The following is a 13,257-nucleotide window of genomic DNA, read 5'->3' on the forward strand; positions in this document are numbered from 1 at the left end:
TTCAGGAAGGCTTCATGAAAATGCATCCCATGTGGCATTTTGACTCAGTTGATTAACACAGGCATCTAGTGCCACTTAAGACGCCCCATGGGATCCAAAACATATGCCCAAGGCTCGGGGTGCTCCATAGGACTTCTGGAAAATCTGTGTTCCCCTGAAAAATAGCTGGAAATCAGTCTGGATGCAACTGGGGAATCTCAAGTGGCATCAGATACAGATCAGTGAGCAACTGAAACCAGCTCTGAGAATCACAGAATCGTTGGGGTTGGAAAAGCCCTCTAAGATCATCGAGTCCAAATGTTCACCCAGCATGGCCAAGGACACACTAAACCATGTCCCCAAGTGCCACATCTACGTGTGGCACTTTAATCCCCCCAGGGATGGTGACTCCACCGCTGCCCTGGGCAGCCTGTTCCAGGGCTTGACCACTGTTTTAGAGAGTAAATTTTTCCTAATAACCAGTCTAAACCTGAGACTTGGCTTGACAATGCTGCTCATCTCCCATGGGTAATTTGAGCATCTCCACAGCCAAGATTACCTCCTCCAAACTGCACCAACCAGAGCAGGGAGCGAAAGGGTGATTTGTGATGAGTGTCTGCATTCCCTCTACACTTAAAAACTGAAACGAAAGGAAGGGCAAACCAAGGTATTTCTCCCATCCCAAACTTCAAGTCTGGCCCCTGGGCAGTGGTCCCCAGGCACATGCACCCACCTTGCCGGGGGCCTCTTGCTGCTTGGTGCTGAGATTCTCGGGCATCTCCCAGCAGCGTGTGGAGAGGTTGAGGATGGCAGTGGCAGCCATGTGCGCAGCCTCAGCGTCGTGGGAGTAGTCAAAGCCTGTGGAGGAAGATGAAGTGCTCTTCACGTAACTGCTGGAGGGGCTGTGGCTGGGGGAAGAGGCCTTTGGAAAAGGTTTGGCTGGAATAAAAAGAGAAGGAACAACACAAGGCTGATGTATAACCGGCATGGGCAGCAGAGAGAAGTTAGTCTGACACAGTTAATGTATTCACAAGTTCCTGGGGTTATTCCCAGTCCAAGAGCTGGTTTGTTGCCTGAGATGTGCAACAGGAGCAATGCTGGCTGCAGCTTGTGCAATGATCTCTTGGTGTGAAAGGTTAATTCGTTAACTGACTCTGCCATCAATACCCAAAACACAAGTGCTTTTCTTCATTAGAGCTACTCCTCGGTGGAAGAAGCTAAAGGAGAAGGCCTAGAGAAGCTTCCTGGCTCTTTTTTTGTCCTCTGTATGTCCATAATTTATCTGCAGAGCTGTCTTATGGGGAGATTTCTAGTAGCACATTTGAAAACGTAAAATTTAAAAAATTACATTATTAGAAAAACCATGGTAATAAAATATGAGCTTCCAAGGATAACACGGTGAAATACAGATTTCCTGACAGCTGACATATCATTTAAATATGCCTGAATAACTGGATTTATTATACAGCTGCCACTCTGTTACTGTATGTCACAGCAGCAACAATGCCAACCTGGAAATGCAATTTCTCTTCACACCCTATGAAACAAAAGCGAGTATTTCTCAGGGTGAATGCACAATAAAACTTTCCCTAATAATATTAATAAATAATAATTTCCTATTAATAAGACTTGAACCTGGTCCCATTTAGGGGGGGACCTGACCCACACAGGGTCCCTCTAAGTCAGTAGTTTCAGTGGGTGCAAACAGGATCATCTGATTTAGAACAGTCACAGGATTGCATTCTGAATCAATTACCAAAATCTCCAAATCCTGAATTCATTCCACTGTGCCCTTTCTGGGGGAAACCACCCCCCCTTTAGGGGGAGTCTCACCCAGGGAAGACTCCTAAGCTTTGGCCTGATGATGGCAAAGCAAAGACAACCTCTGTTGATGCAGCTATGGAGCAAAGTGATTTCATTATTCCCATTATGAACTTGTAATATAAGACACTATAAAATACTAATCTTCCCCAGCACCGCTTTCTTCCTTGTTGCGTGTGTATATAATGCATATTGACATTAATGGGAGTTATGCACACACATGCAGGGGAGTATAAATCCCTCTGGATGAAGATCTCTTTAAAATAAGTTCTCAGTGAAAGGAGCAGATTTCCCCGCTATGATTGGCAATCATATTCATCCTGTCGCTTTGATTAACTCATTGGAGGTTTGCCCGAATGGTTATTCTCGTGTCTGGCTGCTTGTTTTCCCGTCCGGTTTAATCCATGTCTTTGTGGTGGGGTGTGGGGTATCCACCCTCCCAACCTGACAGTATTCAGGATCGGGAGATGCCAATTTCAATTTCACACCGTGGGCTCAGCCATGCTTTTCCATTTCATAAGTATTTCTACCACTAATAGACTCGCAATCAGCAAATTAGTGAAATAAGTGATGAGAAAAAATAGAAAGGATTATCCTAGTGGGTCTGCTGGAATTATTTTTGTCAGTACAATTACCCTGAAAATTCTTTGCTAATATTGCAAATAACACAATCTATTCAACGAGAGAATCACTTGTGCTGGGAAACAAATTACTTTTCCATCAGCCCTAACCCAGGATGACAGTGGCAGTTGTGCTCTCTGGCCTCCATCCAATTTCATTGTCTGATCCTGTACAGATTTAGTACTGTAATAAAGGGCGCTCCCATTGTAGTGCAACAACCAGGATGCTTTCAAGTACGAGCACTTTTTTACAGAGCAGCTGCATCAGGATTAAACAGGATTGTGGAAGTGGGATTAGCCAGACAGAAAGCCCTCTTGAGGCTGCTGACTTCTGCAAACTGGGCTCCTAAATCTTTTTTTTTTTTTCCCCTCAGAAAGATGTCTTCAGGTACATGGCTGGTGTCAAAGGGAAGGGGGAGGTTTAACACATTTGCACAGGCTGTCTTCCCATGCAGTGTCCCTCCTGCCCCAACAGCCCAGCCCCTCAGGGTTTATTTATCCATTTCATTTTCACCCACAGTGTTATAACCAGTGCAAGGTCCTCAGAACAGAGCAGAGGTGGGTGGCTATGACAGGAGAGAGCTGGAAGAGAGAGGTGGGTGATCGATAGGTAGCAGAGCTGGAGAGCAGAGCACGGCAGGAAAGACAAATGGGTGGAATGGGTCATATATAAGATGGAAGAGAAGAAAACTGTAATCCATTTAGCTAGATGAGGAAAGACAGATCAATAGATACGAGCTGCAAAGCAATGGGGACCAACTGAGGACAGCTGTGTAACTTCTCCCACCTCGAGACATCACTGAGATTAATGTTCACACTACAGTTCTTCCAAAAGCTGAGGCCAAAGCAACTCTCCTCCAAGCAAAGCTTTACCAGCGGCCATGGGCTCCTCTCATCTCAGCCTCCCCATCCCAGGAGGGATCCAGCAGTTCAGCCCCAAGCCTCTCCCACCACCCCAAAGCCACAATCCCAAGAGCCTTCACAACATGCTGACAAAGTCAGAAAATGCAGAAACCCAGCCCATCCCTGCTCCCAACTTACATTTAAAGGCTTTAGGTGAGGTTTCGCTAGTCTGAATCTTTGGGGCAAGCATGCGTTTGCCAAAAACCTGAGCATCAAAACTTGCATAATCGAAGGTGACCTTGGAGTACTTCTCCAGCTCCTTGGCCAGGTTGGCCCGTGGGGTTGCTGGGACCATGTTGGGCCGGTAGCTTCCGTAATGAGGGATCTCCAGTTGCTTCACAAAGCACATAGGCCTGAGGATGAAACAATGAGCAGCAATTATTTCTCCTTTCCTTGGTGAGATGACTGTTGGGAGGGGACTAGACGCGATGGGGATGGGTAGCTGCACCTTGTTCCTGAGGGCTTGCTGGGCATGAGGAGGCAGCAACAGCCCTTTTGCACTCCCTCAGCAAGTCTGCATCTGGTTTGGATCTCTTAGGTTCCATTTTTATTTTTTCACCCTTTTTTTTTTCTTTTTTTTCCTCTTTTTTAAACAAAACACCGAGGTGTCAATCTCATCCGAAACAACAGTCCTACCCACTGCTGTGGCATGGCAGCATTTTCCAACACAGCACAGGAATGGGTATCACTCTCTCATGGGACCCATGACACGGGGTGGCACACAAAGGCGTGAGGACCCCAGTTCAGCTCCACTCCCCACTGCAGGGTCGTTGCAGAGGCACCAGGGCCTCTCCCCTGCCTGCAGTCCCTCCTAGAGCCCCGCTTCGGCAGGGCTGCCTATCATGAATCAATTTGTCTTGCATATAAATTGTATATAAATGGCCTATTGTTATTCTCCTTCCCGTGACCTCTTTCCACCAGTGACTCCTCGGAGCGGGAGCTCCTTGGAGCATGGGCCGTCCTCGTGATGCGCTCAGAGCGCTCTGCGCCCGGTGCAGGCTCCGCTGCAAATAAATAAGTAATCGCCCTAAATGGCCTTTCCAAAGCACTGAGAGCTGGTGCACCAGGGTGCTCAGCAGTCCTGGGGAGCAAATAAATAAATTAATCAGAGCTCGATGCCTTTGTGGGAGTGCTGCTCGGGGCTCGCACCGCGGTTTTTATCCTGCTCTCGCTGCAAAATAACAAACCATATTACGATCCATCTGTAGCCTCATGAATCACATCAGCTGCGGAAGCCAGCATCTATCAGGGACATCCTTAATGTGAGACAGGCCTTTCTCCCGGGAAGATAGAGATGGGCGAAATATCAAAACAAATGTGACTGGTTTGGGAATGAGTGGCAGGTTCTTCTCCCCTGAACCGTGCGGGCTAAGGAAGAAAAGCAGGTGGACTTACACGCAACTGCCATAGAGTGATTTGTATGTAGCCTAAATCTCCTCCTCCCCCCCTCCCTCAGTCCACCCTACTTATAATGCTAATATAATAGCCATCACTGGCTGGCAGTTTGTGCTGCAGAGCGATCGGCACAAGTGCCTTCTGCTGCACTGGTAAAACCCTTTGGCCTGTAGCCTCAGCATTAATTGATGCTACAGAAGCAATTCATTGTCCTCAATGCTCTCCCTGGGACCATCAATTAAGTATCTCCCCACCTTGGCGAGACCTATGATCGTAATAACAGGACTCAGCAGTATCAAGATACAGCTGGAGGGAGCCGTGACGGCCGCTCCTGGGAGCGTGGCCTGGCAGGGAGGGCTGGGGCAGCGCAGGGATGTGGTGCTGGGCTTTGCTCTCCCACTTACCTGAGTATTCGGTCAGAGTTGGAGCTGGTCTTTGAAGGATCACCAGACTGGGTTTGTTGCTTTTCATGTGATTTGGCTAATTTTTCAGCAGCAGCAATGGGGCACCCAGATAAACTGTGGGAGTTGGGTTTGTTTGTTGTTTTGTTGTTTGGGGGTTTTTTTTGAAAGAAGAGAAAAAAAGAGAAAAGGAAACCAAGCATGAGGAGTGAGCACGAAAACCTTCATTTCAGGGACCCAGAGCTACACTAAGCCCATGAGAAACATTTGCTTCTTCCACACTGAACGAGTAATGAGACAAACTCACCTTGCACCTGCAATCACATTAACATAGAATCATGATATATAGAAAGGTTTGGCTTGGAAAGGACCTTAAAGCTCAACTAGTTCCAACCCCCTGCCATGGGCAGGTTACACTTCCAATAGCCCAGGTTGCTCCGGAGCTGTCAACCTGGCTTGGACACTTCCAGGGGTGGGGCAGCCACAGCTTCTCTGGGCAACCTGTGCCAGGGCCTCCCCACCCTCACAGGGAAGAATTTCTTCCTAATATCCAATCTAACCCTGTGCTCTGGCAGGGGGAAGCCATTCCCTCTTGTCCTGTCACTGCACCCTTATAAGAAGAAGCCAAAGCCGGTACCTCCTGTGCGTGTTGCGGTTGCTGTTGACGTGACCCTGTCCTGTGCAGCCTGGGGTGGGGCATTTCAACACGTTCTCGTGCATCGCCAAGACTTCAGAGCAAGAAGGGGAAGGGGAGAGGGGAAGGGAAACAAAAACAACTTAATAAAAATCAGAGAGAAGGAAAAAAAAAAAAGACAAAACCATCAAGTCTTGTACGTTGGTTTCCTAGAAATCAGGGAACGTGAAATGCTGTAATTAGAGTTTGTGGAGAAAAAAAAAAAGATTTTCAAGGCAGCAGCACTCAGGTCAGCACTAGATTAGCATCTCTACACACAGCCTGGGCTTTCTCCTCATTTGCTGATTGCAATCCAGTTTCCCCCATCTAGCCCCTCCTGCCCACCCGTGTTTTGGAACCAGTTCTCCCAATTTCAGGTAGTTTTAAGTGATTGAAGTTGTATCTCTGCTTTTATCCTTAGGACTGGTCTTTGTTTGAATTTTTTTTTTTTTTAATTTTAATCTTCAGGATTATTGCTTCCTGCAGCGCTGACCTTAGAAGTAAAGAAAATAATTTGATCTGCAAGCTTTTGCAAAGCACACAGCTTGTGCTAGTTATTTATTAATATTTTTTCTTGCATTCCAGCCTGTGAAGATAGCTGTACTTTCTTCTTGTTTCCTGTAGTTCTGTGTTTATGGCAGGTCTGCAACCTTTGAAATTACTGATAAGGAAGGGCTCCTTTTTTTTTTTTGTGGTCTATTATGCCATTATCATAAACATGCAACCTTGATTTTTATGTATCTATGGAGGGAAAGCTATTTAGGATGCTGGTAGTGAGGCAGAAATAAAATATCTCTCTATGCACATACAAAAATCTGCTATGATGATGATAAATATTTTCTGTAGAACAGGTGAATCTTGATATATCACCTTGTGAATTTTACAGTGATAAGAGCATAGAAGAAGACTCAGCTATCCTGTACATCCTGAATGACTCCTCTCCTTTCCTGCATGTCCACATGTTTGGACAGCAAGGAAGAACAATATCCCCTTCTTCCCAACAAGATATCCCATATAGGGAATAACATGTCACTTTTGGTGTAAAGATGGGCACTGCTTAACACACTCCTGGAGGTGGGCAGGTGTTTTTAAAGCCCCCCTTTGATTTTCAGAGAAGGGACCTCGTTCTCCACAGGATGGTGCTAAAAATCTTTAAGAAGGGCAGGACTTCCAAGCAAATCTCCAGCACATTTCCTGTGAGTAGCAACAACACTTTGGTGGACAGCAGCATCCAGGATCAACCTGGAAAAGCACCATCCCACGCCAAAAACTCTGTTGTACTCCAAAGGATAACATCAGGCTTGTGCTAGAGACTCAGCCATAAAACTCACATCGTTTGGGACTGTCTGGAGAGCTTTGAGGCAGTGCTACCCATCAGATGTGAAATTCCCCCTAGGAAATAAGGCCTCAGAGTAATTTAAGCAGCCCTTGTTATCCCACCATGTACTCACTCTCGGGGGGGATCCTGTCTTTGTGCGGGCAGCCGGAGAGGCTGCGGTGATGAGGGTAAAGCCCCGTGACGTGGCCGGTCCCGTCACAGCCAGGAGTCGGACACTTGATTTCTCGCTTCTCGGGTCTCGAAGGATCTGAGGATTGTGGGGAAAGGGCGGTGGGGAGCAGGTTAGTGGATTAGGAGGGGAAGAGGTGGAAAGGAGAAAAAAAAATTGCTGAGGGTGCTTCCTCTACCACTTTTGCAGTCAAACAGAGAGAGACTTTGGGTTTGGAAGTTTTTTTTCCTGGAGGTGGAATTGTAACACAGGAAGTTGAAAAAATTGGAATCAGTAAAGTAATTTGAGGAAGAAATCCAGTTTGGAGCATGGAGCAACTCACAGTGACTGAGCAGGCAGCCAGCTCAGTGCCAGAGGATGCCAAAGCCCCTGCCCCTCATGTTCCTGTGGCCGGACTCCTACCTCTACTTTAAAACCCCCTTGTGTTTTAAACCAGCCCTACAGCTCAGACTCAGATTTTCAAGGCCAATGGACAATTTAGCCAAGCAATTCCTCTGCTGAGAGGAAGGATGGTGTAGGGCACATCATCATTTTGTGCATTCACTGTTGACCTCTAGGATGCCCCCATCCCTCTGGGCATTGAGGATTTGTGGCTAAATTCTCCCAGTGGGCTGTGATTTCCCCCACTATCAGCCTGATTATCACAGGGTGCTGAGCAGACAAGTTCACCTCTTTTATTGGGAAAGGAAGGAGAGGCTTGTCCCTGTACCTTTGCCGTAGTAGCTCTTTCGGATGCTGTCCAGCGGTTTGCTCTGTTTGTCATCCACCTGGAAGTGCTTTACGTGTTCCCCTGGCAGCCGGCTGGGCTCCCGCACGATTTTCACCTGCTCGGCTTTCAGCGCGATGGCTTGTTCCAGCAGCCCCAGGTTCCCCCTCGTCATCATGTCGTACATCTCTGACTCGTCGGTCACGGCTGATTTCTGGGACCGGGCGTCGTCGTCCTTGTCATCGTCCGACCGGACCTCCACGATGACCGAGTACTCGGGCTTCGGGCTGAACTGCCCTTCACAGTGGCTTTTCTGGGTGTCCTGAGAAGTGTGAGGAGCTTCTTCGCAGATCACTTCAGGAGCCATCTCCTCCTCCTCTTCATCCTCGTCTTCTTCCTCTTCTTCCTCCTCATCATCCTCCTCCTCCTCCTCTTCCTCCTCCTCATCATCCTCTTCCTCCTCCTCCTCATCCTCTTCTTCTGCCTCAGCCTTCTCCAGTTTACAGGACTCCTCACAGGTGGCATCATCCCTGTGCTCTGGACACAACTCGCTGCTGCGCTCGCTGGTGACCTCGATGACCTCCTCCGCATCCTCTGTCTGGATGATGATCTCCTTGTCGCACTCCTCTTCCACCAGCTCCTCTCCCGCATCCTCATGGACCAAATGCACAACGTCAGATGGTGGCTTGGAGACCTGCAGCTCTGCTTCGGGCAGCTGCCCCTCGATGGCGAGGGTTTCCTCTGCTATTTGGCCCAGGTTTAGGAGGGAGTTGGCAATTATTTCTTGGTAGCTGCTGTAGTTGGCCTTGCTGGGCCCAGACGTACTTGATACTGTGTTTTGTCCATAATGGGTTGATTTTGCTGGGCTCCTCTCTGAGGAGGGGGGAAAGAAGGAATAGAAAGAAAAAGGGAGAAAGAAAGAAAAGACAAAAAAAAGGAAAAAAAAAAAAGGAGGAAAAGAAGAAAGGGGGAAAAGAAGGAAGGGAAGGAAAAAGAGGAGAAAAGAGGAAAGGGGAGAAGGGAGGAAAGAGGGAATGAGGAAAGGGGGAAAGAGGAAAGGGGGGTAAAAAAAAGGGAGAAAAAAAGAAAGGGGAAAAAGAGGAAAGGGGGGCAAAAAAAAGGGAGAAAAAAAGAAAGGGGAAAAAGAGAGGGAGGAAAAAAAGAAAGGGGAAAAAGAAAGGAGGAAAAGAAAGTAATTATGTAAACTCATAAACGTTTCTTTTTTGTATTTAAACTTATCTGAAACCAGAGCCTGGCTGTTCTACCCCTGGCATGGCCTAATTTATTGCATTTGAGGATGGCAGGTAGAAAGGGAATTTCCACATAGAAGGGAAATCATGGGGGTTCAGATTTGCCATGTTCCCAGCTCTTCCTACCCTCTCACACATACCCTGTCCCATCAGTAGCCATCTCACGCCCCTGCTCCCAGTGCTCCCCAGACCAGGGCTCCAAAGCAGTGAGCAAGACACTGTCAGGACCCTGGCTGAAGACTCATCTCCTTTGCTGGTCACTCCTCTTGGATAGCAGCTGGATCTGGCCGGGGCATGACTCCTGCTGAGCCCCTCTCTGCACCAGCGTGGGACCCTGGCTGCCTTCCCCGCTACCACCTGAGCCACACAGCAAGTTCCTCTCTGCTTTCCATGTGTCTTTCCCCAGGGAGCATCCCTGTTGGAAAAACTCTCATTTTTATGATGCTGCAGACAATCGCTGTGTGTCCCCTCTCAGCTTAAGCAGAGCTTTGCTGTGTTGCTTCCACCCAGTGCAATAATTGAAGGACCCATCCTGTACATAATTCAGAGGAGCTATAACTCCTGGTTGTTAACACTCCCTGCCCTTTCTTCATCTGCACAACACAGCTCTGCAATCAATAATGATAAAGCACCTTCTGCCTGCTCGGGGCTGCGGGTCTCCTCCTGCTCCATCGCCTCCGCCTCATCCTCCTCCAGCATCCCCTCCGACTCATCGGAGCCAGACTCCTCCTTCGCCTCGGCCTCCTCGCTGCCGTCGCTGTCGACGTTGTAGCCTTCATCCAAGGCCAGTTTGAGCGGGTGGGATTTTCTCTTCGACACCAGATGTTCGGCCTCCGCATCCTGAAGTTTCCTCTTCTTTGCGAGAGGGCAGCTTTGTAAACTGCAGATGGGATCAAGGAGCAGAGAGAAGGCATTGCCAAGGGAGAAAGGCCTGGCTGCCTCATCCCAACTGGTTAGGCAAAGTCAAGTGGGACAAATACACAAATACTACCAAAAAGACCATCCAGCAGCCCAGATTTTTTAGCTGGTTTAACCCTGCATGGCCAGATCTGCTCTCAGACCATGACTTTGTGCAACTACATCAACTTTTTTTCAGAAATGAGAGCACGGATGCTGGGGTGCAGCTTCCTTGCAGTTGTTGTCCAGGGAGTAGCAGGATCAGCAGCTCCCAGCACCACTGTTGGTGATGGGCATCAGGACCATGAAACCAGGCAGGGGATGCAGAACTGGACCCTTGGGGCTCATCCACCAACTGCTCCAATTTCACCATTATAGGGTGATGATAACCATCAGTTAAGGCTGGCATGGCCTTAAAGGCAAACTGTGTTCTTTTTTCCCCTCCCCATCCATAGACACTGAGCAGACCAAAATCTCTGCCTGTCAGCAGCTCCCACCAACCCCTGGCACCTGAGTCAGGTACTTCTGCCATGTTTTGGGGTCTGTAGGAAGGCTGCTGTCAGCCTGGAGAGGTAGACCTCCCCAGGATCCTTTGGGGACTGATGGAGAGACAGAAACCAGCTCTCTCGTGGGCAGATATGGGACAGAGGAGTTGGGTTTCTGGTCTAAATCAGATTTTCTCCAGTGAACCTCTGTGTCTGGGTTTCTTGCTCACAGTTTTCCCCTCCACTCCCTCCAATGCAGCCTCACCTCCTGTGTCTCGCGTACTTCCCACGGATGTGTCCTGAGCCGTTACAGCCTGGGGTTGGACAGCTTGAGAGGGGAAAAAAGCAAAACATCAAGAACAGCAATAGGACTTGGGGAATTACTGTTTAATTAGAAGTGTATAAACTACGGTCAGTTAAACAGGTCCTGTGCCCAAGGAACAAAATAACTGCAAACGGGAAGATAATTTCCCTCAAATGGTTCGGTTTGTCCCTTTGAATTCCAAGGGAGGAGGGCAGGAGAGCAGCCTTGCAGTTTGCTAAAAATTAATGAAATTACTCACCCCATTTAATTAGATGAACGGGTTCACTATAGTTTTATGAGTATGTTTAATTAAAGATTTGCGTGTGTAAGAGCAAGCTTTTAAAGGCAGACAGCTACTGCGCTCTGCCTCCCTGCTGCCACTCCAGTTTTCTTTTTCTCAGGAGGAAAACACGGGTTTTTTCCTTATTTGGTGGCTTATCAAGAAACTGGAGTTCCTTACAGCAAGAAATGGGTGGCTTTTAGAAAAGTAGGTCAAGGAGGTTTTTGGCAGAGCACTTTGGGTGAAGATCACCGGGACTAAAATCCTCAAAAGCACCTGAGAGCCCCACTTTTGGAGGGATGAATGGGATTTCGGTGACCAGATCTCCCAAATCCCTGCATTTTTTTCCCTGCTACTCTGCAGAAGAGGGTGAGTTAAAGACTTGCAGGGAGCTCTGAGCCACACTCTCAGCCACCACTACCTTTGCTTGAGCATCCCTCTGCACGGGACCACGCGCCTTCCCTGCAGGGGTAATTAGTCCCAGCTTCAGGAGCTGTAAGGGCTCCAGATAAGAAGCATTAAAGCAAACATTTTGTGGCAAAACCAGATTATGGCATTGATTATAGGATGCCCAAGTGACTTGCCTGATGTCTGAGGAATTCTGGAGTCGTGTAGGATTAATAACCTCATTTAGCACTGTATCACCCTCAGCCCAGGAAGTTGGAAGCACTAATGAAATCTCTCGATGACAGTGCAAAGGGAGAAGGCATCACCAGCCCAGAGGGGATCTGGCCAGCCTGTTATTCTTAGAGTAAAAAACACGGGACAACATTAAATAGTATCAAGTGCCAAGTCAGGCTTTAGGGACTCAGAATTTCTGCTCTCAGCAGAGAGCTCAGCCCTTGCAAGAAGCTGAGGACACGGAAGGTCTGACTGCACTAATGGGTGTAGCAGCTCTGGGGGCACTGGTGGGTTATTAATGGTTCAACTCCCCACAATACAAGTCAGATTGCTGTGTTCAAAGAATATAATTCAACCCAAAAGCAGGACAGAAAAGGGCTGCTGAACTGTCAGGAGAGTAGGAATCCTTCCTCCAGGGAGACCAGCTTGATTTAGGTTAGCAAAACTGATGCTGAGAGGGCAAATGGTGGCAGCACATCCACTAAGGGGACACAGCTCTCTGGGTGGGTGAGAGCTGCACCTCCTGGCTCCTCCAAGACAAGTCCCCCTCCCTGCTGTCCCCTTTGCTTGTGGCCTGTTTTGAAGCATCCTCCAATGCCATCACTTGGGGGATGGGTCCCAGCTCTTTTGGCATCCGCACACAGCCCAAGCCCCACCACACCCAGGATCTGGCCTGGCAGTGAGGTGTCCCTTTCTCCAGCAGAACATTTGAGGTCAGACAGAAAAAGATCTCATCCCACTAACATGCACAACTGGAAGAGGGAGCTCCCCCCTTTTCTGGTCATGATCTAAAAGTCTATTTAATTTTAATTGCCCTCAGTCCTGACTGAGGCTGCTGTGTCCCTAGCAGCCCCAGACACGCTTCCAGTGACTGCACACCAAAAGACAGAGCAGTGTTTATGTCACCAGTGACTTGCCTGAAAAAGGCTTATTCGGTGGAGAACAAGAGCAGCTCTGATGAAGATGTTACAGGCTTTTATAAGTTTTCCTGTATCAATTAAAGCTAATTATCTCCCACCCCATTTTTGATGTGGTGAAATGAAGCCTGCAATAAAAAGTACGTAGGAAAGAGCCAAGTGGTTGAGCATCGAGGTTTGCCAAGGCAGGTGCCGATTTGGGATGTTTCTGGCTTCAATGTGTTAATTTAATGCCTTTAAAAAGCACCAGCACAGAGGTGATGCTCGACATGCTCTGGGCCAGGTTTTCCCTCCCCTCTCTCCTTTGGGGAGGTTTCGTGTATTTTGGCAGGAGTCCCAAAAGGGGAAAGGAGCTTCGAGGTCTATTAGAGCTGCTCTCCATCTCTCGAAAGCCACCACACCGACCAGCTCTCCCCCTCTCTCCAGCCTTCATCTGCTTGACAAAAGGGCTTCTTATTGTTATGCAGACGATGCCCTGCTTCCAATTAGTCGATTAA

The 13,257-nt window shown here is 48.2% G+C and overlaps 1 protein-coding gene across 1 annotated transcript in view; it reads right to left on the reverse strand.

The window, feature by feature from the left end:
* Positions 1-13,257, reverse strand: part of MYT1 (myelin transcription factor 1) — a 58,986-nt gene that overhangs the window by 17,169 nt on the left and 28,560 nt on the right. Inside the window, exons 5-12 of the mRNA XM_008932678.2 lie at positions 10,904-10,966; positions 9,887-10,136; positions 8,010-8,877; positions 7,244-7,378; positions 5,757-5,847; positions 5,123-5,236; positions 3,462-3,676; positions 713-837 (exon numbers count right to left, since the gene is read on the reverse strand). Coding sequence (XP_008930926.2) covers positions 713-837; positions 3,462-3,676; positions 5,123-5,236; positions 5,757-5,847; positions 7,244-7,378; positions 8,010-8,877; positions 9,887-10,136; positions 10,904-10,966 — 1,861 coding nt within the window. The remainder of the gene's footprint in view (positions 1-712; positions 838-3,461; positions 3,677-5,122; positions 5,237-5,756; positions 5,848-7,243; positions 7,379-8,009; positions 8,878-9,886; positions 10,137-10,903; positions 10,967-13,257) is intronic.

This window comes from Manacus vitellinus, unplaced genomic scaffold (assembly GCF_001715985.3).
Source record: "Manacus vitellinus isolate BGI_N305 unplaced genomic scaffold, ASM171598v3 scaffold_26_pilon, whole genome shotgun sequence".
NCBI lineage: Eukaryota > Metazoa > Chordata > Aves > Passeriformes > Pipridae > Manacus > Manacus vitellinus.